Genomic DNA, 24,449 nt, shown 5'->3' with positions numbered 1-24,449 from the left:
ACAGCGCATTAGCTCTTTTTTTTTGAAAGCTTGGGTGGCTCTAAAAAGAGCCTTTGGTCTTTGGTTTAGTCTTTTGCCAGCATTCATTTGCTTTTGGCCTTGTGGCTTTCGGTTTTCTTTGGTAACAGAACAGCCTGGATGTTGGGCAAGACGCCGCCCTGGGCGATGGTCACCTTGCCCAGCAGCTTGTTGAGCTCCTCGTCGTTGCGGATGGCCAGCTGCAGGTGACGGGGGATGATGCGCGTCTTCTTGTTGTCTCGGGCCGCGTTGCCCGCCAGCTCCAGGATCTCGGCGGTCAGGTACTCCAGCACCGCCGCCATGTAGACGGGCGCGCCGGCTCCCACCCGCTCGGCGTAGTTGCCCTTGCGCAGCAGCCGGTGCACACGCCCCACCGGGAACTGGAGACCGGCGCGGGACGAGCGGGACTTGGCCTTAGCGCGAGCTTTGCCTCCTTGTTTCCCGCGACCAGACATGACTACAAATGAGATGAAAGCTCCCCAACCTCAGAATGTCGCAGCGGAGCAGGATTGAAAGGTAAACAAGTAGAAAGCCTTTATAAGCTTTCCTAGGGGTGGGGTCAGGAGCGCATTTTTCATTGGTCCTAAACGGGCTCCAGGAATGACCAATAAGATCAAGAGTTGGTGTTGTCACGATTTTATTACTGGGTTCCTACGTGGCCCAATGGAAACGAGAGACTTCTGAAGCCGTAATTTGCATACGGTGGTTATAAAAGGCTCAGGCCCGCCCAGCGCCTCACTTCTTTTTCCAGCTAACCCTTGTAGTGCTTTGCTGCAATGCCGGAGCCCGCAAAATCCGCTCCCGCGCCCAAGAAGGGCTCGAAGAAGGCTGTTACCAAAGCCCAGAAGAAGGATGGCAAGAAGCGCAAGCGCAGCCGCAAGGAGAGCTACTCCATCTACGTGTACAAGGTGCTCAAGCAGGTGCACCCCGACACCGGCATCTCGTCCAAGGCCATGGGCATCATGAACTCCTTCGTCAACGACATCTTCGAGCGCATCGCCGGCGAGGCGTCGCGCCTGGCGCATTACAACAAGCGCTCCACCATCACGTCCCGGGAGATCCAGACGGCCGTGCGCCTGCTGCTGCCCGGCGAGCTGGCCAAGCACGCCGTGTCCGAGGGCACCAAGGCCGTCACCAAGTACACCAGCTCCAAGTGAGTCCCGTCCGGGACGCGGCGCTCCTCGGAGTAGCCAGCTGCTTGACTCCAAAGGCTCTTTTAAGAGCCACCCACCTAATCACCAGAAAGAGCTGTAGCTGTACGTTAATTTTCCTTCGGTTTATTTCCCCAAAGTAAGTTTTCCTGGCAAGGGTTACGGGGTTGGCACACGTAGCTTTTCAAACCTTTGGCTTTGGGTTCCTGATCCGTGACAGGCTTTGCTCTTTGAATTGAGGGCGCGTCTTTAACCTCTTCCTGTGCTCTTTGTTTTCCGGAGTCCGTTCTAAATGAGGTTAGAGTCGGCTCCTCCCACCCTCCGGCCCTGGACTGGTGGCCTGGTGCCTCGGGTATGTTTCATCGGCTTTTTAAAACGAAGTGACTTCTGCCATCTTCATAAGAAAGGACACCAGCACACGACCGAGCCCAGGTTCCTCGAACACTGCGTCACAACCCTGAAGGATTTTCCCGAGAATCTGATAGCTGCGGTGGTGCCGGCAACTAGTTCTGCCCTGCGATGTGGCCTGGGGACACCAGCGATTCTGAGCACTTGGAGCAGAGCCCGGGCGCAGGGTCTCCTCTTCCTGGGTGGATTACATTAACATTCAAAACTACTCGCCGTTCTGAAATTCATAGGTTCTGGTTTCCTCTGCTCACTTGGCTTTGAAGTCCCTATTCTCATTTTTGTGGGTAATTTTTACATTTAATATTGTTTCCAAACTATCTTTTTTTAATTATCATTTATCCTCCCTACTCTTCCCCTCCCCTAAAATCACTGCACTGTTGTCCATGAGTTCTTTCTTGCTCAATCCCTCCACCCTCCTCCCCCATTTAGAAAGATCTGAATTTAGGTTACTTCAAGGCACTGGTCATTTTGGTCCAGGCTCAAAGACACCTCATTTTCCAAGTCACCCACTCAAGAATTTGCACTTTTCCTCCTTTTCTGTCTTGGTCCCTCCTGGTTTTATCTTCCTCCTAGCAGCCATCAGAAATTGGATCTGTTTATTTTGTTATAGTTTTTCTCAAGCCCTTCACACTTTGTTGGTCTGGCTTTCCGTTATATCATCAGCACTATTAAATGCCTGGCACATAGTGGAGGGACACTTAAGTACTTAACATTTATTGAATTTTCTTATCACACCCCTTAATCATTTCCATGGAAGGATGGGTGTGGTTCATTTCCATTAGTTGTATGTGAAAACATGAAAATGGAACTGTTTTGTGGAGTTTCCCAAATCTGTTGGTGGTCACACCTCAGGGCAACAGCTAGGAGGAGGCCCCTGTTATGATTCTTTTTGTCCCTCCATGCCCTCTGCCTCCCCCTCCCATACTTTAGCCCTTTGTTCCACACTGAGATGAGCTTTAATTTACACTTACCAGTCTCATTTGCTTTTTAGGAGACCATGTAAGACAGACCCTGTAAGATATGCAAGGCTAATAACCCTTTTATAAACACGATTGAGAGAAGCAAAGTGATCGGTCCACTGGCCATGCATGCAGCTGACGTTGTCCACCATTGTACCCTCAGATGTGAGGACAGTTGCATTTTAGTTTTATTTAGTTGAATCTTTCTGTCCAAGCCTTGATTTTGCTGATAAATACACTGATGGTCTGATCAATTATTCAACTCTGCTTTTGGCTAAGGAGTCCTGGAGTCGATTGCAGGGGTTTTATGAATCCAAATGGACACTAGACATTATTATACACTGAATAAATCTTATGTTTCCTACATGTGTGTTTTCAAATGGGTGCAGATGGTATTGTTAATAAAGCTACCAGTCAATTTAAGGTGTGTATTTTTTTAAATCTGTGGTATGTTTTCTAACTAAGTGAAGGTAGCATATACAACTACTACTGAGTCTATGGAAAAGATGGTACCTCTGACTTGAAGGATGAATATTTATAAGATACTAGAGGCCTGGGGCATGAAATTTGTGCACGAGTAGGGTCCCTAGGCCTGGCCAGGGATCAGGACCCATTAGTGGGGTGACTGGCGGGGCGATGAGATAGGGGGGCAGGGCTGGCCTAGGGCCTGTGGGCTAGGGGCAGCTCCTGCCTTGAGTGTCTGCCCCCTGGTGGTCAGGGTGTGGCATAGTGACCAGTTGTTCCACCAGTTGTTCTGCTGTTAGGTCGATTTGCATATTAGGCTTTTATTATATAGGACTAGAGGTCTGGTGCATGAAATTCATGCGTGGATATGGTCCCTAGGCCTGGCCTGCTATCAAGGCCATCTTCCCCAGCTGTCTGAAGCTGGTCCCACCTCCCACCGCCACCCACCTCTAGTTCCCTGTTCATCATTGGGTGATCAGTACCTGATGGCTGGGGAAAGGCACCAAGAGGTAGTCAGTGTGCCTCATAATGACATCCAGCAGTCGTTCTGCTGTTAGGGTCAATTTGCATATTACCCTTTTATTATATAGGATTAGTCACACTTCTAGCTCAGAGGTGCACTGAGGACTTTGTTAATGCTTAGTAATTGAAAAATACATGACCACGAATAAGAAGCATTATAAAATAAGAAGATAGAAGAAATAAAGTCCTTACAAAATTTTAGCTAACATCTAGAGATGTTCCAGCCAATGTTCAAAATCCTTTATACATACTGACTCATTTACTCTCCCTGGACACTCTCCAGAGAATAAACTCCTCGTTGTGTTTAAGGGCCTTGAGGAAGTAAGGTAACTAACTGAAAACCTGGGCCTCTCTGGATTGGGGGGTGGGGGGAAGGGAGGGGAATATGTATGCTTTAAAATAAAAATCAAAAGAAATATCACCTACTTTATTCCCTCCAGGATGTACCCTGAATATACATCTATGGTGCGGTGGCCTTGAGAATGGGATTGGGGGCTCTGGTTCTCCATCCCAGAGGCCATAGCTCAATTCAGTTTACTTTGTCCTCACAGTAGTAGGGCTCATCAGCTGGAATCCCTTCACTAACAGAGAGAACCTTAGTTGCTGGTTATGGGCTCCTCCTGGGCATGTTTATCAGGAAGGAAGTTAACAGAGTGAGGAAGGGGGGAGAGGTGAGAGAGCTTGGTATTTTAACTTCTGAGAAGGCAATTATTAATGGTGAGATGAGCTGAATCCTAAGGAACATGTTTGATCTCGTCTTTCTCCTGCTCAAACACCTGTATACATTGGCTGATGTTGGGGTTAATAGCAATAATTGTTATAATAATAATAATTGTTTCTACTTATTGAGCATATGTTTTTAAACTTTAATTATTTAGAAAACTTTTTTTATTTAACTTAATTTTGGGGTTCTGGATTCCCACTAAGCCGGGGACCCCTGAACTGCCTTTAGCCATGACAGATGCACAGGCAGTTGTTAAATCTCAGGTCCACAGGGAGGTCTTGGATATCTTTGGCGTGATAAGTTTGGCTTTAAAACCCGATTTAGTATCAGTCCAGGGAGTATGATCGATCTTGGGGAGGAAGGGCCCTGAGGTGGAAATCTACAAACTCCGGCAGGGGTTTGCCCAGCCAAAGATGGCTCTGCCAGGCTGGAATGTCACTCACTCTGAGAACTTCAGGCTGCAAGTTTGAAAACAAAACTTCAGTGGATGAGATGCCGGGTGACAAGGTGCTGGCCCTGCACAGCCCAGAGTCACTGTTGTTTCTGCTTCTAACTCACCAAATGCAGACCCCAGGATCCCATTCTGCGTTGTGGGTCTGCTAGGGAATGAGGCTCCGGCCAGAGATCAGAGGCCTGTATTTGCCTGCACCCTAGGCGAGGAAGCATAAAAAACAGGAATTAATATCCTCACATTCCAGGGGCTAGAAGTCAGAGATGAGGATTTGGGCAGGTTTACCTTCCTCCTGAGGTCTCTATTGGCCTACAGATGGCTGCGTTCTCCCTGTCCCCCACAGTTGCCCCACTGTGTTGTCTGTGCCCGGACCCCCTCTTTTCATAAGGACAGGACTCACGCTGGATCGGGGCCCACCCTAGTGACCCCACTTTCACCTCATCGCCTTTTTGAAGGCCCTGCCTCCAAATGCCGTCACATTCGGAGGAGCCAGGCGGTAGGTCTTGGGCGGATGGGCATCCGCACCACCAAAATGGAGAGGACACCTGGGCGTTGGGACGACGTCCGCCTCCCCCTCCAGCCCAGGTGCCGGCCGCCCTGGCGATGGGCTCGTCCGTCCGTCCGTCCGTCGGTCTACTGACCGGAAACAGCTTTTGTTGCCGTTTTCTTTGCTTACTGTTTGGAGCCTGGGATCCTCTTGTTGGGATGAAGCCCGGAGCTTGCGCCCCCTGGGCTCGTATTTGCTCCTCTCCTGGTCTCCCCCGCCCCCCCAACCCGCCCCCCCGACCTTTTCTCTTCGGCCGTGTAATGCCTGGGCCGGGGGAGCCCACAGACGGCGAGGAGACAGGAGACGAAAACAGCTGTGGAATCCGGAAGCCTGGCCTTGGGATCGGAATTCTCCCGGGACCGTGGCGGATAGCGTCCGCTAGAGGGCGGCCTGAGGGCGGGGAGAGCAACGGCGGAGGGGCGGGGACCATGGCGACCGCTCGCGGTTTTCAATCCGGTCCGACGTCCTCGTATATCAGGGGGCCGAGCTCCCCTCCCGGCACGGCGCCCGGTGGGTTCGCCTCGTGGTAGGAGCGGCCATGTCGGGCAGAGGCAAGGGCGGCAAAGGCCTGGGCAAAGGCGGCGCCAAGCGTCACCGCAAAGTCCTGAGAGACAACATCCAGGGCATCACCAAGCCCGCCATCCGCCGCCTCGCTCGGCGCGGGGGTGTCAAGCGGATCTCGGGCCTCATCTACGAGGAGACGCGGGGGGTGCTGAAGGTGTTCCTGGAGAACGTGATCCGGGACGCCGTCACCTACACGGAGCACGCCAAGCGCAAGACGGTCACCGCCATGGACGTGGTGTACGCGCTGAAGCGACAGGGCCGCACCCTGTACGGGTTCGGCGGCTAAGCCTGTTGCGGGCTCACGCGTGCGGCAACCCTAAAGGTCCTTTTTAGGACCACCCAGAGAGTCCTTGGGGAGCTGGGCACCTTTAGGACATGGGCACGAGAGCGCCCCCCAAGCCTCCTTTAGGGCAAGGCGTTCTCCAAGCTGCCCCTCTGTTTTAGCAGTGACAGGCTTAGACAGGCAATGCCGGGTGCTTTTGTTCCTGCTTGCCGAGCCGGCCCTTCTCCGTGCCGGCCTTGCGTTTTGACAAGCAGACCGCAGCCTTCCTCGTCCAGGGGGGTCCGCGCAGCTGTATCCGCGTTTGGACAATTACTGACCAATCCGCAGGGTCCCGCAGCGGTCGGTGTGCGGGCCCAGCCAATCAGGACAGTGCTGGCATTGCATTATCTGGATGCCCATTTTTACAGGAACGGATCCGTTGGACAGGAATGAAGGGTGGGGGTGGGGGTGAGGGTGGGGTGGAGGCTGAACCTTCTCTGTATATAAGTTAACCATAAGGGACCTCCAGCCTTAACCAGGCTGTCTCCCCTCTCACCCCTTTATAGCAGGGAGGACCCTAGAGCTCTGTCACCCATCCCCTTTTTCTTCTGGGCCATCCTTCCTCCTCTTCCTGCCTTTCTGTATGTGCCTCCCACTCAGTCCCTGACCACACCCCAAGCCTCTACCCCATCCCCGGAAAATTGTCAGCACGGCCGGATGGGACCTCTTTGGGGATATAAAAGCAGTTGGTCCTCCCCAGATTATCTGAATTCAGGAACAGACTGGGGACTTCATTCCGAAGGGAATTGGGAAGGAGGTTGGAAATTTTTCAGCAAGAGAGTGACAGGCTCCTTGACTGTGACAGGAGCACGAGGACGGGGAGGCTTCCTGTGAGTCAGCGGGGAGGAGGGGAGGGGGTAGTAGAGGCTGGTAGACGAAAGCAGTGGCCTCTGGGGGTCAGGCAGAGGATGTGGCGAGGACGGATACCTGACAGGGGCATCTCAGGGTTTAGGGCCTGCTCAGCTACTTGGCTCCCGGACCTGAGATCCTGGGCAAGTCACGCACCCGAGAGCCTCAGACTGTATCTCCGAAAGGCCCGTGTGGGTCTAAGTCCCCGCAAGGTATGCCTTGAGGTGCCCCCCTGAAGCCACACCTCTGAAGTCACCAGTACTTGCTAACCCCGGGGTCCAGACCCGAGCCAAGAGACGCAAGCCTGCACTGAGGCCTCCCCACGCAGGTACTAAGGGACTGGGCCGAGAGCGAGGGGCGCGCTCTGGAAATTGCGGTGATCCTGAAGCAGGGGGGCCCCAGTCCCTTCACTGCTCTCCCCTTTGCGGGCACATCGAGAGGCACAGGGAGCTTTAGGGAAAGGTGGAGAAACCACGTGTGTGCAGAGCAGCCGGACACAGGTGGAAGCCTTCAGGACCTCCTTGGCGGTGGGTGTGCGGGGAGCCTCGCTCTGCGGACCTGGTCCGTTGCCAAGCCAGCTCCCAAGTGGCCCACAGGCCGTGTCCACACAGGCTTCGCCCCGCCCCCACCTAGGGCCGGGGACTTGCTAAAAGGAGCACAGCCCTGGGAACAGAGGGGGCGACGTTTACCCCCGATGGCGACCGGCAGAAGGGACTAACTAGGCCTGAACGCCTGGCTGGAGCTTACCGCCCACCCTCCGTGCCGCCCCTCCCACTCCCCGCCCCGAGCACGGGTACACGGAGGCCCAAGCGCTACAGCTTCTCAGTGCAGTTGTGGGTGGCTCTGAAAAGAGCCTTTGGGTGCGATGGAACCTGGGACCGAGCGCGCACTTGTTCCTTAGGCCCGCTCCCCGCGGATGCGGCGGGCCAGCTGGATGTCCTTGGGCATGATGGTGACGCGCTTGGCGTGGATGGCGCACAGGTTGGTGTCCTCGAACAGCCCCACCAGGTAGGCCTCGCTCGCCTCCTGCAGCGCCATGACGGCCGAGCTCTGGAAGCGCAGGTCGGTCTTGAAGTCCTGCGCGATCTCGCGCACCAGGCGCTGGAAGGGCAGCTTGCGGATCAGCAGCTCGGTCGACTTCTGGTAGCGCCGGATCTCGCGCAGGGCCACGGTGCCCGGCCGGTAGCGGTGCGGCTTCTTCACGCCGCCCGTGGCCGGCGCGCTCTTGCGGGCCGCCTTGGTGGCCAGCTGCTTGCGCGGAGCCTTGCCACCGGTCGACTTCCGGGCGGTCTGCTTCGTACGGGCCATGGCGATGCGAGGCGCAACCTGCACGACACGAAGGCGGGAGCGGTAGCGAGGTCCCGGGCCGCCGCAGCCGCCTTTATAGCCACAGTCCTTTCCCGATTGGGCGGGACGGTAAAGTTGAAAGTCCCGCGCCGCCTGTTCATTGGCTGTGACGTCACCCGCCCCGGCGTGCCCGATTGGCTGGGGCAGAATCTGCCCTGCCCCCACCCCATCGCCTCACTTTCTGCTTTCGGGGTTGCCAACAGCTTTTTCTGCCTGGTTTTTCCTTTCTTTCAGGCCGAGTCCTTTTTCTTTTTAAAATCTCAACTGTCAGGACGCCCCTCCGCAGCCCTTCACTCCCTAAGACACGCTATCCGCAATGCCCTCTTCCTTTCCGCCGGAGTCGAGCTTCCATCTTCCTTCTGCCCCCTCCGCGACCCCCCTGCCCCCCCGCCCCCCCGCCCCCCCGCCCCCGGAGGCCCCGTTTGTCAATCTGAAGGACCGCTTTTCCCGCCTTTCGGACCGGAAAATTGTCCGCCCCCGCCCCCGCCCCCGCCCCCGAAAGCCCTAACCCCCGCCGGGGAGGCGTCCTCTCGCTTGGAAAAAAACAACAGGGAACCTTTAGATAGTCGGCTCAGTTAGGCCGAGCTCCAGGTTCGCCACAGTCCCGAAAACGGGTCGACCCGCCCTCCTACCGACTGGGGTGGGGTGTGTTGTGTCGGTGAATGTCCCCTCCCTACTGGGCCTCCCTACACGTGCTGGGCATAGGTCTCGGGGGTGAGGGAAATTGCGCGCCGGGGCCCGCCTCTCAGAGGCGCTGTTGTAACCGAGGCGCCCGAGAGGCTCGTTACCCTCACCTGCCGTCATCGTGTCCATAAGGTTTACGGCCCGGCCCATCCCATCCCATCCCGCCCAGTCTAGGTGGCGAAGTGCTCGAGGCGGGAGCAGGGAGGGGCGGTTGGGAGGCGAAGGCAAATGGCTGGCCCCGCCAGCCCTGCGCATGCGGGCAGGGTTAGCACTTTCCCCTGCGGGCGTCGGGACGGAGGAGACTGGGTACGATAATAACAGCTCTTTTATTTGAAAGAGTGGGTGGCTCTGAAAAGAGCCTTTTGATTTCACAGGTGCCCCTTTCGAAACGGGGGGCTGGGTGGGAGCCATGGCACGGCCTCACTTGCCCTTCGCCTTGTGGTGGCTCTCCGTCTTCTTGGGGAGCAGCACGGCCTGGATGTTGGGCAAGACGCCGCCCTGGGCGATGGTCACCTTGCCCAGCAGCTTGTTGAGCTCCTCGTCGTTGCGGATGGCCAGCTGCAGGTGACGGGGGATGATGCGCGTCTTCTTGTTGTCTCGGGCCGCGTTGCCCGCCAGCTCCAGGATCTCGGCGGTCAGGTACTCCAGCACCGCCGCCATGTAGACGGGCGCGCCGGCTCCCACCCGCTCGGCGTAGTTGCCCTTGCGCAGCAGCCGGTGCACACGCCCCACCGGGAACTGGAGACCGGCGCGGGAAGAGCGGGACTTGGCCTTAGCGCGGGCCTTGCCTCCCTGTTTGCCACGACCAGACATGACGGCGACACAAGTACTGCGAGCAGCCCCCGACTGACGACCGAGAAAGTCGCCCTAAACCGCTCCCTTTCACCTTTTTATAGGCAGAACGGCGATTGTTCACCGAGCACTCTGATTGGCTAACGCACAGCTTTGTCCTGATGGCCAATAGGAGAGCGCAGGCAGAATACACTTATTTGCATAATCTCGCCCCCACCCCAAAACGAGCGCCCACTGAAAGCCCGCCAATCACAACGCCGCGTACTCGGGACCTTAATTTGCATACAGCCTCTATAAGTACCGAGCCGCTTCCGGTAGCCGCTGTTGTCTTTGCGTGCCTGGTCTCTTTTTTCTGCCGCTGGTGCTTCCCGCTATGCCTGAGCCGGCCAAGTCCGCTCCCGCGCCCAAGAAGGGCTCGAAGAAAGCGGTCACCAAGGCCCAGAAGAAGGATGGCAAGAAGCGCAAGCGCAGCCGCAAGGAGAGCTACTCCATCTACGTGTACAAGGTGCTCAAGCAGGTGCACCCCGACACCGGCATCTCGTCCAAGGCCATGGGCATCATGAACTCCTTCGTCAACGACATCTTCGAGCGCATCGCCGGCGAGGCGTCGCGCCTGGCGCATTACAACAAGCGCTCCACCATCACGTCCCGGGAGATCCAGACGGCCGTGCGCCTGCTGCTGCCCGGCGAGCTGGCCAAGCACGCCGTGTCCGAGGGCACCAAGGCCGTCACCAAGTACACCAGCTCCAAATGAGTCCCGCCCGGGACGCGGCGCTCGCAAGAGTCGTCGGACGCATGGACCCCCCCCCCCCACCCCCCCAAAGGCTCTTTTCAGAGCCACCTACCTTCTCAGTGAAAGAGCTTGTCACGTCTCTCACCCCTAGCCTAGCCAGTCCCCGCCTGAAGAAGCCCTCTTCTTTATTGCCAAGTACGTAAGCTAAGGCAGCATCTTCAGACCAAGACCTTCCTGAAGCAGGTTTCTCTGTCTGAAGCTCTTGGGCAAGAAAGGGAGGGACAAAGTTTGGGTCCTTTGTTAATAAACAACTGAGTATCAGTGTCCCAAAAAGCAGCTACAGGGTGACAGAAGTTTGGTCCCTCGAGTGTTGAGGCTCCTTGTAATTATCCAAACGAAATAGCAAGTTTCCCGGTAGGAATATTACATGACGAGTTTTGCAGTTAAGGGAGAGGGCTTAGATTTCTAAAGCCTGACCCTCGCTCTGCTGTTGGTGATGGCACCCTTTCTGGAACCGTTTGGAATCACTATGAACGTTTTGTTGTTTCCATAGGAGTGACTTCGCTTTAGTCCAGTACTTAAGTAAAATGCCCTACCCAATTTTAATTTCAACCTCAGGCTTCAAAAGGCAGAATAGTCTAAGTAAATGCGACTGGGTATCCCTAGACTAGGCTACTCACCCGTGTCACCGTTTCCTCTAATGACTTTAGCAGGCTCTTAATGTACAGCGATACCATTCAGACTTCTCGGTCATGTATGCTCACCCTCAAACAGGTAAGCTTTTTCAACACAAAAGAGTGACCGATAGCCCTAGCAGGTCGGGCTCGGTGGATAGAGCTTGGGCCTACAGATTGAAGGGTCCTGGGCTCAATTCCGGTCAAGGGCATGTACATACCTCGGTTGCAGGCTGGGTCCCTGCCCTGGTCGGGGTGAATAGGGAGGCAGGCAATGGATGTGTCTCTCTCATATGCATGCGTCTCTCTGTCTCTCCTCCTAGTGAATGGCATTGAGAGTATGGGCATATCTAGTCTCTGTCCTACACGGTCAGACTGCTAAATTTATCTTCCTTATTATTCAAGCAGGCTAGAAAGCAAAGTTATTTATTAGAATACTAGGGGCCCGGTGCATGAAATTCGTGCACTGGGTGTGTGTGTGGGGTGGGGTGGGGGGGGGGGGGCGGCGGGGGAGTGTCCCTCAGCCCAGCCTGCCCCCTCTCACATACTGGGAGCCCTCAGGCGTTGACCCCCATCACCCTCCAATCGCAGGATCGGCCCCTTGCCCAGCCCTGACGCCTCCGCCAGAGGTGTCAGGCTTGGCCAGGGGACCCCCATCCCCCCCCACCCCCCATCACTGGCTCTGACCCCCGCCCAGGCCTGAGGCCTCTGGCCCAGGAATCATGCCTGGGCAGGGGATCCCCATCTCCCTCTGATCGCTTGCTCCACCCCCCACCCAAGCCTGACGCCTCTGACCCAGGCTTCAGGCCTGGGCAAGGGGACCATCATATCCCCCCCAATCCCCGGCTCCGCCCCCCACCCAGGCCTGATGCCTCGGCCAGAGGAGTTGACCCTCATCACCCTCCGATCACCAATCACCGGATCGGCCCCTTGACCAGGCCTGAGGCCTCCGGCAGAGGTGTCAGGCCTGGGCAGGGGACCCCCAGCTCCCCGCGGTTGCAGGCTCCGCCCCTGCCCAGGCCTAACGCCTCTGGCCTAGGCGTCCGGCCCGGGCAGCGGGGACCCGCAGCGGCAGCGGCCCCGCGATCGTGGGCTTCGCTTTAGGCCCAGGCAAGGGACCCCTAGCTCCTGGGACTGCCAGCTTCGACCGTGCCCAGCTCCCATCGCTGGCTCCACCCCTACTTCCTGCTATCACTGGCCAGGGCGGCAAAGGCGCCTGATTCTCTGATCATGGCTGGGGGGCAGGGCAAACCCCAGCTCTTAGCTCCCCACTGGGTTTCCGATCACTGTCAGTGGCAGGGGGCTTCTTCCTGCTTTCCCTTTCGCCTCCCTGCATTGTGCCTACATATGCAAATTAACCGCCATCTTGTTGGCAGTTATCTGCCAATCTTAGCTGGTAGTTAACTGTCAATCTTAGTTGGCAGTTAATTTGCATATAGCCCTGATTAGCCAATGAAAAGTGTAGCGTTGTACGCCAATTACCATTTTTCTCTTTTATTAGTGTAGATGAGGCCATCTAAAAAATAGCAGAGAATTCCAAACAGTAGTTTCACAAGACAGGGGTTAGCCTTCTCACCAGCTGTTCCTCATCCTCGATGCCTAGAAACTTTTCTGCCGTGTCCCCATTCTTGATGGCCAGCATGAGAGGCACAGCCAATACTCTGGGGCGAGGTCTGTGTGGTCATCAATATCTACCTTTATCTTGGCCATCACCACCTGTACTTGCTGCATGGTCACCAGCTCTAATCTTAGACCCAGGATCTTGCATGGACAACACCACTGTGCATGGAAATTTACAACCACTGGTTTCTTACTGTTGACAACACTGTCTTGAAAGTCAGGTCCATCCTGGATGTTAAAACTTGTAGACTCTGGTGATATGAAATGACCTGGTCTGGCTGGATTGTACTGCCAAATCATTAGGACTGCGTGGTGGGGTTTGCAGAGCCTTGGAGATGAGGGGTACCCACTGATCTTGAGGGGTTTGGAACCTTCTGAACGGAGGGATGCACAGCTCAGACCTCCAGCATGTCAAGGCCACTTCTCAGGACAAAAGTTTTTAAGGCTAAGCAGTTTTAACAGGTTAAATGCCAAGCCTGTTTTGTCTTCCTTTCCGTTTAGCCCATGATATCTGATTTCACCAATATGCTAGCTGCACCAGTGATCGACCAGGTCCAGACCGAAAGTATACTGTTGGTCACTGGTGAATGACATGGCGCTTAACATGTTAACGTTACACTAGGGTGTGCCGGTTACTAGTGTGGATAGCGGCTAATAATGCAGATTGATCCTTTACTGGTTAATAATGCGGATTGACCCTTTACTAGTGCAGATTTTGTAATCAAAGAAATGCTAATTTCAAGAGAAACATCAAAAGTGCTTTATTCAAAGTAATGTCCATCGCTAGCTACAGGTAATTTGTGGATTCCGTCCCAATAGAACGTTTCTTGTTTTGAGGCAGACCATTCAGTGACCCAATTTTCCATTTCTTTGTACGTTTTGAAGTGCTGCTCAGAAAGCGTGTGTGCCATCAATCGGAACAAGTGGTCATCCAAAGGAGCATTACAACAAAACAGCATATCAAATTGCACATATATCAACATATGTGTAACTATCTGTTGAAAAAATCCGCATTCTTAACTGTTGCACCTAGTTTCTGGGCATCAAGGATGAGGACCAGCTGGAGGCGTTTCTGAGGAAGCTGATTGGCTGACAAGCGGTAAAGAACCCTTACTGCTCTTGCCCACTGGGACCCTGATAGAACTTAGTCCTGCACGGGGCAAGCCCTTCCCTCCTCCTCCCTTCTGTGGGACCCCTGAAGGCCCCTGTTGGAGACCAGGCCTCCAAACACGGATCCTCCCGTGCTTCCAAACTGGCTGACTGCCAAGGTGGCCTCCAGAGGAATGGTGCTGCTGCTGATCTGGGGAAAGCAAAGCTGTCTTCCCAACCACTCTTTGTGTCCGCTCCCTCAAGGGTTGCCACAGTTCTCCCAAGATGCTTAGAGAGGGCCCTAGGCCAGCCGGCACTTTCTGTTGTGGAAGAAAGGGGCCATGTGCTAAACTGACAAGCTCAGGGAAGGCCTGCATGGCAGTCTTGCAAATTCAGAGACCTAAAGTAACCACAGAGGATGGTCTAAAATTAAACTTTAACTAAAAGCAGTTATGGTGGGTAGTTACATGCTAGGCCAGTATCTTCACTGATAAGGTCAACCTTTATCTTAACTGAGCCTATCTGTCTCTTTGCATGTGCGATAACATATCCCTGAAATGTCTGGGTAACTTGTAACTTCCCTTTTTCCAGACCCCTTGGGGCACAAGTTAACGTGCTTGGGCACCAGGCAGATACCACAAATTCCGTCCTTGCTATTATGTTAATTGTCAACTGGTAAGGATCCTGCATCCACCAAAGCATGCATCTATCATTTTACTTTAATCCAATCCCAGGGGTTTCCCTGCTTTGCTTTCTCCCTTTGCCCTGCCCCCCAGCCATGATCAGAGAATCAGGCGCCTTTGCCGCCCTGGCCAGTGATAGCAGGAAGTAGGGGTGGAGCCAGCGATGGGAGCTGGGCACGGTCGAAGCTGGCAGTCCCAGGAGCTAGGGGTCCCTTGCCTGGGCCTAAAGCGAAGCCCACGATCGCGGGGCCGCTGCCGCTGCGGGTCCCCGCTGCCCGGGCCGGACGCCTAGGCCAGAGGCGTTAGGCCTGGGCAGGGGCGGAGCCTGCAACCGCGGGGAGCTGGGGGTCCCCTGCCCAGGCCTGACACCTCTGCCGGAGGCCTCAGGCCTGGTCAAGGGGCCGATCCGGTGATTGGTGATCGGAGGGTGATGAGGGTCAACTCCTCTGGCCGAGGCATCAGGCCTGGGTGGGGGGCGGAGCCGGGGATTGGGGGGGATATGATGGTCCCCTTGCCCAGGCCTGAAGCCTGGGTCAGAGGCGTCAGGCTTGGGTGGGGGGTGGAGCAAGCGATCAGAGGGAGATGGGGATCCCCTGCCCAGGCATGATTCCTGGGCCAGAGGCCTCAGGCCTGGGCGGGGGTCAGAGCCAGTGATGGGGGGTGGGGGGGGATGGGGGTCCCCTGGCCAAGCCTGACACCTCTGGCGGAGGCGTCAGGGCTGGGCAAGGGGCCGATCCTGCGATTGGAGGGTGATGGGGGTCAACGCCTGAGGGCTCCCAGTATGTGAGAGGGGGCAGGCTGGGCTGAGGGACACTCCCCCGCCGCCCCCCCCCCCCCACCCCACCCCACACACACACCCAGTGCACGAATTTCATGCACCGGGCCCCTAGTATTCTAATAAATAACTTTGCTTTCTAGCCTGCTTGAATAATAAGGAAGATAAATTTAGCAGTCTGACCGTGTAGGACAGAGACTAGATATGCCCATACTCTCAATGCCATTCACTAGGAGGAGAGACAGAGAGACGCATGCATATGAGAGAGACACATCCATTGCCTGCCTCCCTATTCACCCCGACCAGGGCAGGGACCCAGCCTGCAACCGAGGTATGTACATGCCCTTGACCGGAATTGAGCCCAGGACCCTTCAATCTGTAGGCCCAAGCTCTATCCACCGAGCCCGACCTGCTAGGGCTATCGGTCACTCTTTTGTGTTGAAAAAGCTTACCTGTTTGAGGGTGAGCATACATGACCGAGAAGTCTGAATGGTATCGCTGTACATTAAGAGCCTGCTAAAGTCATTAGAGGAAACGGTGACACGGGTGAGTAGCCTAGTCTAGGGATACCCAGTCGCATTTACTTAGACTATTCTGCCTTTTGAAGCCTGAGGTTGAAATTAAAATTGGGTAGGGCATTTTACTTAAGTACTGGACTAAAGCGAAGTCACTCCTATGGAAACAACAAAACGTTCATAGTGATTCCAAACGGTTCCAGAAAGGGTGCCATCACCAACAGCAGAGCGAGGGTCAGGCTTTAGAAATCTAAGCCCTCTCCCTTAACTGCAAAACTCGTCATGTAATATTCCTACCGGGAAACTTGCTATTTCGTTTGGATAATTACAAGGAGCCTCAACACTCGAGGGACCAAACTTCTGTCACCCTGTAGCTGCTTTTTGGGACACTGATACTCAGTTGTTTATTAACAAAGGACCCAAACTTTGTCCCTCCCTTTCTTGCCCAAGAGCTTCAGACAGAGAAACCTGCTTCAGGAAGGTCTTGGTCTGAAGATGCTGCCTTAGCTTACGTACTTGGCAATAAAGAAGAGGGCTTCTTCAGGCGGGGACTGGCTAGGCTAGGGGTGAGAGACGTGACAAGCTCTTTCACTGAGAAGGTAGGTGGCTCTGAAAAGAGCCTTTGGGGGGGTGGGGGGGGGGGTCCATGCGTCCGACGACTCTTGCGAGCGCCGCGTCCCGGGCGGGACTCATTTGGAGCTGGTGTACTTGGTGACGGCCTTGGTGCCCTCGGACACGGCGTGCTTGGCCAGCTCGCCGGGCAGCAGCAGGCGCACGGCCGTCTGGATCTCCCGGGACGTGATGGTGGAGCGCTTGTTGTAATGCGCCAGGCGCGACGCCTCGCCGGCGATGCGCTCGAAGATGTCGTTGACGAAGGAGTTCATGATGCCCATGGCCTTGGACGAGATGCCGGTGTCGGGGTGCACCTGCTTGAGCACCTTGTACACGTAGATGGAGTAGCTCTCCTTGCGGCTGCGCTTGCGCTTCTTGCCATCCTTCTTCTGGGCCTTGGTGACCGCTTTCTTCGAGCCCTTCTTGGGCGCGGGAGCGGACTTGGCCGGCTCAGGCATAGCGGGAAGCACCAGCGGCAGAAAAAAGAGACCAGGCACGCAAAGACAACAGCGGCTACCGGAAGCGGCTCGGTACTTATAGAGGCTGTATGCAAATTAAGGTCCCGAGTACGCGGCGTTGTGATTGGCGGGCTTTCAGTGGGCGCTCGTTTTGGGGTGGGGGCGAGATTATGCAAATAAGTGTATTCTGCCTGCGCTCTCCTATTGGCCATCAGGACAAAGCTGTGCGTTAGCCAATCAGAGTGCTCGGTGAACAATCGCCGTTCTGCCTATAAAAAGGTGAAAGGGAGCGGTTTAGGGCGACTTTCTCGGTCGTCAGTCGGGGGCTGCTCGCAGTACTTGTGTCGCCGTCATGTCTGGTCGTGGCAAACAGGGAGGCAAGGCCCGCGCTAAGGCCAAGTCCCGCTCTTCCCGCGCCGGTCTCCAGTTCCCGGTGGGGCGTGTGCACCGGCTGCTGCGCAAGGGCAACTACGCCGAGCGGGTGGGAGCCGGCGCGCCCGTCTACATGGCGGCGGTGCTGGAGTACCTGACCGCCGAGATCCTGGAGCTGGCGGGCAACGCGGCCCGAGACAACAAGAAGACGCGCATCATCCCCCGTCACCTGCAGCTGGCCATCCGCAACGACGAGGAGCTCAACAAGCTGCTGGGCAAGGTGACCATCGCCCAGGGCGGCGTCTTGCCCAACATCCAGGCCGTGCTGCTCCCCAAGAAGACGGAGAGCCACCACAAGGCGAAGGGCAAGTGAGGCCGTGCCATGGCTCCCACCCAGCCCCCCGTTTCGAAAGGGGCACCTGTGAAATCAAAAGGCTCTTTCAGAGCCACCCACTCTTTCAAATAAAAGAGCTGTTATTATCGTACCCAGTCTCCTCCGTCCCGACGCCCGCAGGGGAAAGTGCTAACCCTGCCCGCATGCGCAGGGCTGCGGGGCCAGCCATTTGCCTTCGCCTCCCAACCGCCCCTCCCTGCTCCCGCCTCGAGCACTTCGCCACCTAGACTGGGCGGGATGGGATGGGATGGGCCGGGCCGTAAACCTTATGGACACGATGACGGCAGGTGAGGGTAACGAGCCTCTCGGGCGCCTCGGTTACAACAGCGCCTCTGAGAGGCGGGCCCCGGCGCGCAATTTCCCTCACCCCCGAGACCTATGCCCAGCACGTGTAGGGAGGCCCAGTAGGGAGGGGACATTCACCGACACAACACACCCCACCCAGTCGGTAGGAGGGCGGGTCGACCCGTTTTCGGGACTGTGGCGAACCTGGAGCTCGGCCTAACTGAGCCGACTATCTAAAGGTTCCCTGTTGTTTTTTTCCAAGCGAGAGGACGCCTCCCCGGCGGGGGTTAGGGCTTTCGGGGGCGGGGGCGGGGGCGGGGGCGGACAATTTTCCGGTCCGAAAGGCGGGAAAAGCGGTCCTTCAGATTGACAAACGGGGCCTCCGGGGGCGGGGGGGCGGGGGGGCGGGGGGGCAGGGGGGTCGCGGAGGGGGCAGAAGGAAGATGGAAGCTCGACTCCGGCGGAAAGGAAGAGGGCATTGCGGATAGCGTGTCTTAGGGAGTGAAGGGCTGCGGAGGGGCGTCCTGACAGTTGAGATTTTAAAAAGAAAAAGGACTCGGCCTGAAAGAAAGGAAAAACCAGGCAGAAAAAGCTGTTGGCAACCCCGAAAGCAGAAAGTGAGGCGATGGGGTGGGGGCAGGGCAGATTCTGCCCCAGCCAATCGGGCACGCCGGGGCGGGTGACGTCACAGCCAATGAACAGGCGGCGCGGGACTTTCAACTTTACCGTCCCGCCCAATCGGGAAAGGACTGTGGCTATAAAGGCGGCTGCGGCGGCCCGGGACCTCGCTACCGCTCCCGCCTTCGTGTCGTGCAGGTTGCGCCTCGCATCGCCATGGCCCGTACGAAGCAGACCGCCCGGAAGTCGACCGGTGGCAAGGCTCCGCGCAAGCAGCTGGCCACCAAGGCGGCCCGCAAGAGCGCGCCGGCCACGGGCGGCGTGAAGAAGCCGCACCGCTACCGGCCGGGCACCGTGGCCCTGCGCGAGATCCGGCGCTACCAGAAGTCGACCGAGCTGCTGATCCGCAAGCTGCCCTTCCAGCGCCTGGTGCGCGAGATCGCGCAGGACTTCAAGACCGACCTGCGCTTCCAGAGCTCGGCCGTCATGGCGCTGCAGGAGGCGAGCGAGGCCTACCTGGTGGGGCTGTTCGAGGACACCAACCTGTGCGCCATCCACGCCAAGCGCGTCACCATCATGCCCAAGGACATCCAGCTGGCCCGCCGCATCCGCGGGGAGCGGGCCTAAGGAACAAGTGCGCGCTCGGTCCCAGGTTCCATCGCACCCAAAGGCTCTTTTCAGAGCCACCCACAACTGCACTGAGAAGCTGTAGCGCTTGGGCCTCCGTGTACCCGTGCTCGGGGCGGGGAGTGGGAGGGGCGGCACGGAGGGTGGGCGGTAAGCTCCAGCCAGGCGTTCAGGCCTAGTTAGTCCCTTCTGCCGGTCGCCATCGGGGGTAAACGTCGCCCCCTCTGTTCCCAGGGCTGTGCTCCTTTTAGCAAGTCCCCGGCCCTAGGTGGGGGCGGGGCGAAGCCTGTGTGGACACGGCCTGTGGGCCACTTGGGAGCTGGCTTGGCAACGGACCAGGTCCGCAGAGCGAGGCTCCCCGCACACCCACCGCCAAGGAGGTCCTGAAGGCTTCCACCTGTGTCCGGCTGCTCTGCACACACGTGGTTTCTCCACCTTTCCCTAAAGCTCCCTGTGCCTCTCGATGTGCCCGCAAAGGGGAGAGCAGTGAAGGGACTGGGGCCCCCCTGCTTCAGGATCACCGCAATTTCCAGAGCGCGCCCCTCGCTCTCGGCCCAGTCCCTTAGTACCTGCGTGGGGAGGCCTCAGTGCAGGCTTGCGTCTCTTGGCTCGGGTCTGGACCCCGGGGTTAGCAAGTACTGGTGACTTCAGAGGTGTGGCTTCAGGGGGGCACCTCAAGGCATACCTTGCGGGGACTTAGACCCACACGGGCCTTTCGGAGATACAGTCTGAGGCTCTCGGGTGCGTGACTTGCCCAGGATCTCAGGTCCGGGAGCCAAGTAGCTGAGCAGGCCCTAAACCCTGAGATGCCCCTGTCAGGTATCCGTCCTCGCCACATCCTCTGCCTGACCCCCAGAGGCCACTGCTTTCGTCTACCAGCCTCTACTACCCCCTCCCCCCCTCCCCGCTGACTCACAGGAAGCCTCCCCGTCCTCGTGCTCCTGTCACAGTCAAGGAGCCTGTCACTCTCTTGCTGAAAAATTTCCAACCTCCTTCCCAATTCCCTTCGGAATGAAGTCCCCAGTCTGTTCCTGAATTCAGATAATCTGGGGAGGACCAACTGCTTTTATATCCCCAAAGAGGTCCCATCCGGCCGTGCTGACAATTTTCCGGGGATGGGGTAGAGGCTTGGGGTGTGGTCAGGGACTGAGTGGGAGGCACATACAGAAAGGCAGGAAGAGGAGGAAGGATGGCCCAGAAGAAAAAGGGGATGGGTGACAGAGCTCTAGGGTCCTCCCTGCTATAAAGGGGTGAGAGGGGAGACAGCCTGGTTAAGGCTGGAGGTCCCTTATGGTTAACTTATATACAGAGAAGGTTCAGCCTCCACCCCACCCTCACCCCCACCCCCACCCTTCATTCCTGTCCAACGGATCCGTTCCTGTAAAAATGGGCATCCAGATAATGCAATGCCAGCACTGTCCTGATTGGCTGGGCCCGCACACCGACCGCTGCGGGACCCTGCGGATTGGTCAGTAATTGTCCAAATGCGGATACAGCTGCGCGGACCCCCCTGGACGGGGAAGGCTGCGGTCTGGTTGCCAAAACGCAAGGCCGGCACGGAGAAGGGCCGGCTCGGCAAGCAGGAACAGAAGCACCCGGCATTGCCTGTCTAAGCCTGTCACTGCTAAAACAGAGGGGCAGCTTGGAGAACGCCCTGCCCTAAAGGAGGCTTGGGGGGCGCTCTCGTGCCCGTGTCCTAAAGGTGCCCAGCTCCCCAAGGACTCTCTGGGTGGTCCTAAAAAGGACCTTTAGGGTTGCCGCACGCGTGAGCCCGCAACAGGCTTAGCCGCCGAACCCGTACAGGGTGCGGCCCTGCCGCTTCAGCGCGTACACCACGTCCATGGCGGTGACCGTCTTGCGCTTGGCGTGCTCCGTGTAGGTGACGGCGTCCCGGATCACGTTCTCCAGGAACACCTTCAGCACCCCCCGCGTCTCCTCGTAGATGAGGCCCGAGATCCGCTTGACACCCCCGCGCCGAGCGAGGCGGCGGATGGCGGGCTTGGTGATGCCCTGGATGTTGTCTCTCAGGACTTTGCGGTGACGCTTGGCGCCGCCTTTGCCCAGGCCTTTGCCGCCCTTGCCTCTGCCCGACATGGCTGCTCCTACCACGAGGCGAACCCACCGGGCGCCGTGCCGGGAGGGGAGCTCGGCCCCCTGATATACGAGGACGTCGGACCGGATTGAAAACCGCGAGCGGCCGCCACGGTCCCCGCCCCTCCGCCGTTGCTCTCCCCGCCCTCAGGCCGCCCTCTAGCGGACACTATCCGCCACGGTCCCGGGAGAATTCGGATCCCAAGGCCAGGCTTCCGGATTCCACAGCTGTTTTCGTCTCCTGTCTCCTCGCCGTCTGTGGGCTCCCCCGGCCCAGGCATTACACGGGCGAAGAGAAAAGGTCGGGGGGGCGGGGTGGGGGGGCGGGGGAGACCAGGAGAGGAGCAAATACGAGCCCAGGGGGCGCAAGCTCCGGGCTTCATCCCAACAAGAGGATCCCAGGCTCCAAACAGTAAGCACAGAAAACGGCAACAAAAGCTGTTTCCGGTCAGTAGACCGACGGCCGGACGGACGGACGAGCCCATCGCCAGGGCGGCCGGCACCTGGGCTGGAGCGGGAGGCGGACGTCGTCCCAACGCCCAGGTGTCCTCTCCATTTTGGTGGTGCGGATGCCCATCCGTCCAAGACCTACCGCCTGGCTCCTCCGAATGTGACGGCATTTGGAGGCAGGGCCTTCAAAAAGGCGATGAGGTGAAAGTGGGGTCACTAGGGTGGGCCCCGATCCAGCGTGAGTCCTGTCCTTATGAAAAGAGGGGATCCGGCTCTAACCGGTTTGGTTCAGTGGATAGAGCGTCGGCCTGCGCACTGAAGGGTCCCAGGTTCGATTCTGGTCAAGGGCATGTACCTTGGTTGCGGGCACATCCCCAATAGGAGGTGTGCAGGAGGCAGCCGATCGATGTTTCTTACTCTCTATCCCTCTCCCTTCCTCTGTGTAAAAAACCAATAAGATTTATTAAAAAAGGGGGGCGGGATCCGGGCACAGACAACACAGTGGGGCAACTGTGGGGGGACAGGGAGAACGTAGCCATCTGCAGGCCAAGCAGCGACCTCAGGAGGAACCTAAATTTGGAGGGGCCCTTTTCCGGTCGTCTTGCCAATTTTTGGTGTTTCTTCTTGATATCTCTTGCTCTTTGAGAAATGAAATAAGTGCCTATCACTACCCCTCCTTCCCGCTCTGCATTGGGGAGTATACTTTTTAAACGTTCTCCTAGATTGAAGCTCACACTTAGAACCACTAGTTTAGTCGGTGGGCACGTCGTCCCCCACCCCTTCTCCTATTTGATTTCGCTTTCAATCTTTAATGTTCTCCAGAGTCAGCGAGGATCAGATATTTTAAATCTACCTTGCTTTTAATGTTAAAAACACACATCAGACAATGGTGATATTTGCAATAGAAATGCTATCACTTGCAACTGAGATTGTAATTTAAATGAAATATCTGGAACACTGAATCCTCTGATTTATTTCTCACCTGGACAACAGCTTCACAAACGTCATTCTTGCCGCTCACTTCCCCTGGTCCTCCTCCCCCACCCCTTCACTGTGTATCAATAGGATGTCAGACATTCTCTATATTCAGATGTCTGTATTCAAAGTGTTATGGGTTGGCTCAACGAGATAGACCACTGACTCAGAATTTAAATTTAAGAGCCTTTTATTAAGCTGGCCAGCTGACCACTGTTATGCCCAGATTTCAAGATCCCCAAGGAAACCACACCAGGGAACCAGCCAGTCCGATGCAAAAGCAGAGGGTCTCCTATACAAGCTCGCTTGGTCCCCCCCTTGCCTCCATTACTGGGTGCAAGAGAGAGCCCCGAATTCCAAGAGAACAAAGAATTTATAGGGCTTGGGGTCGGGGGTTGGGGCAGGGTGCAGCTAGGGTCTGGTTACACAAAGACAGGGGGGGTGGCCAGCATACTTTTGGCCTTGGGCTAGTTTCCCCCGCTTTCCCATTGGCCGAGATAAGGGCAGGCTGAGTAACTTATACACCCTGCGGCTTCCATCAGTCCTGCTCTGTCCTTTCAACCACAGCGCCTATCTCCCCCTCTGGGAGATTCGGAGCATGTGGCAAAGACCAAGAGTGCAGTATGATCTTTTATAGCAAATCAGTGTTAGGAAAAATCAACTACAAAGCATTCCATTAGAAGTTCATAAGCACAAAAGGGGGGTAAACAGAGTCACACCTGGCTGGAGCGTATCATAGCACATTGTTTTTCTATGACAATCTAGCAATTATCCTTCCATGGTTCCTAACCCTAATACAGTCCTTCTTCACATCCTGGCATAATTCCTCTCCATACGTCAGTTCCCCTTTTCCAGTATATTCAATTTCTTATGTCTCATTTCCTTCCCTTAGCACATTCTTTAACATTTTGTAACCCTTCCATGCTGCAGTCCCTCACCCTAGCACAAAAGCCTGACACAAGCCCCACCTCAACAGCCATGTTCTCCTTCCCAGATTCCCAGCAGGCAGTTGCTTGTGTCATTAAGGTTCCTATTGTAATTATTATCTACATTTCTTCACTCTTTTATTTTTATTGTTGTCTACATTTTTTATCATACTGTGAGAGGATTCCAGGGCAATAGGAATAGGGAATTGAGACAGGAAAGTTAAGGCCAAACAGTATGGGAAATTTGCAGCCAGTTTGTAAATAACAAGCCATTATCTTCCCCAGCCAAAGATACTTGAGAGCAAATGATTAAAAGCCTCCCTAACAAGAGAATGCAGGAATAGAGGGGGAAGGGGAAAGAGGAAAAAAGGGGCAGTTTTACTCCCTAAGCCAGTGGTTCTCCGCCGGAGGCCGGTCCATCCTTGTTGCTTGACACAGTCGCTGCAGGGAAGAAACATCTGCACAGCATATGTTTCAAGGTACCTGGCGTATGGCATACTGTTCTTAATATGTTTGCTCCCCCTTTTTTTAGCACTATGTGCTCTATAACTAGAACCACCTCCCTGAGAAAGGTTGTTTCCCCAGGTGGGGATTTTTCCCTGGAGTTAGGGATTAACAGGACTAAGGAAGAAAATAAATCAGTAAAACCCCCTAGTGTTACAGAAATACCATGTACTACTTATGAAGAACTTGGACTAAGACTGTTGGCAATAAATTTGAGACTTGTTGGGCCCACATCCCCAGGGGTC

The 24,449-nt window shown here is 56.1% G+C and overlaps 7 protein-coding genes across 7 annotated transcripts; 3 read left to right on the top strand and 4 right to left on the bottom strand.

Moving 5' to 3' along the window:
* Positions 1-30: 30 nt before the first annotated feature.
* On the bottom strand, positions 31-535 carry LOC132220672 (histone H2A type 2-C). The gene has a single exon (XM_059674030.1). It carries the CDS (start codon positions 471-473, stop codon positions 84-86), a length of 390 nt encoding a protein of 129 aa, XP_059530013.1. The 5' UTR covers positions 474-535; the 3' UTR covers positions 31-83.
* Positions 536-737: 202 nt separating this feature from the next.
* On the top strand, positions 738-2,959 carry LOC132220673 (histone H2B type 2-E). Its single transcript, XM_059674032.1, has one exon. The coding sequence runs from the start codon at positions 795-797 to the stop codon at positions 1,173-1,175; it is 381 nt and encodes a 126-aa protein (XP_059530015.1). The 5' UTR covers positions 738-794; the 3' UTR covers positions 1,176-2,959.
* Positions 2,960-5,760: 2,801 nt separating this feature from the next.
* Positions 5,761-19,375, top strand: LOC132220577 (histone H3-like). Its single transcript, XM_059673790.1, has 4 exons — positions 5,761-6,069; positions 8,907-8,918; positions 10,285-10,301; positions 18,830-19,375. The coding sequence occupies exons 1-4, from the start codon at positions 5,784-5,786 to the stop codon at positions 19,256-19,258; spliced, it is 744 nt and encodes a 247-aa protein (XP_059529773.1). The 5' UTR covers positions 5,761-5,783; the 3' UTR covers positions 19,259-19,375.
* Positions 7,761-21,440, bottom strand: LOC132220578 (histone H3-like). The gene is made up of 4 exons (XM_059673791.1): positions 21,067-21,440; positions 18,218-18,229; positions 16,838-16,854; positions 7,761-8,306 (listed from the first exon to the last, which is right to left on the bottom strand). The coding sequence occupies exons 1-4, from the start codon at positions 21,350-21,352 to the stop codon at positions 7,878-7,880; spliced, it is 744 nt and encodes a 247-aa protein (XP_059529774.1). The 5' UTR covers positions 21,353-21,440; the 3' UTR covers positions 7,761-7,877.
* Positions 9,319-9,892, bottom strand: LOC132220573 (histone H2A type 2-A). The gene has a single exon (XM_059673785.1). The coding sequence runs from the start codon at positions 9,822-9,824 to the stop codon at positions 9,432-9,434; it is 393 nt and encodes a 130-aa protein (XP_059529768.1). The 5' UTR covers positions 9,825-9,892; the 3' UTR covers positions 9,319-9,431.
* LOC132220575 (histone H2B type 2-E) lies at positions 16,509-17,016 on the bottom strand. Its single transcript, XM_059673787.1, has one exon. The coding sequence runs from the start codon at positions 16,960-16,962 to the stop codon at positions 16,582-16,584; it is 381 nt and encodes a 126-aa protein (XP_059529770.1). The 5' UTR covers positions 16,963-17,016; the 3' UTR covers positions 16,509-16,581.
* On the top strand, positions 17,243-17,791 carry LOC132220574 (histone H2A type 2-A). Its single transcript, XM_059673786.1, has one exon. It carries the CDS (start codon positions 17,315-17,317, stop codon positions 17,705-17,707), a length of 393 nt encoding a protein of 130 aa, XP_059529769.1. The 5' UTR covers positions 17,243-17,314; the 3' UTR covers positions 17,708-17,791.
* Positions 21,441-24,449: the final 3,009 nt, after the last annotated feature.

Source organism: Myotis daubentonii, chromosome 18 (genome assembly GCF_963259705.1).
Source record: "Myotis daubentonii chromosome 18, mMyoDau2.1, whole genome shotgun sequence".
In the NCBI taxonomy this organism is placed as follows: Eukaryota; Metazoa; Chordata; class Mammalia; order Chiroptera; family Vespertilionidae; genus Myotis; species Myotis daubentonii.
Note: the sequence above shows the minus strand (reverse complement) of the source record. Positions and strands in the feature narration are given on the sequence as shown.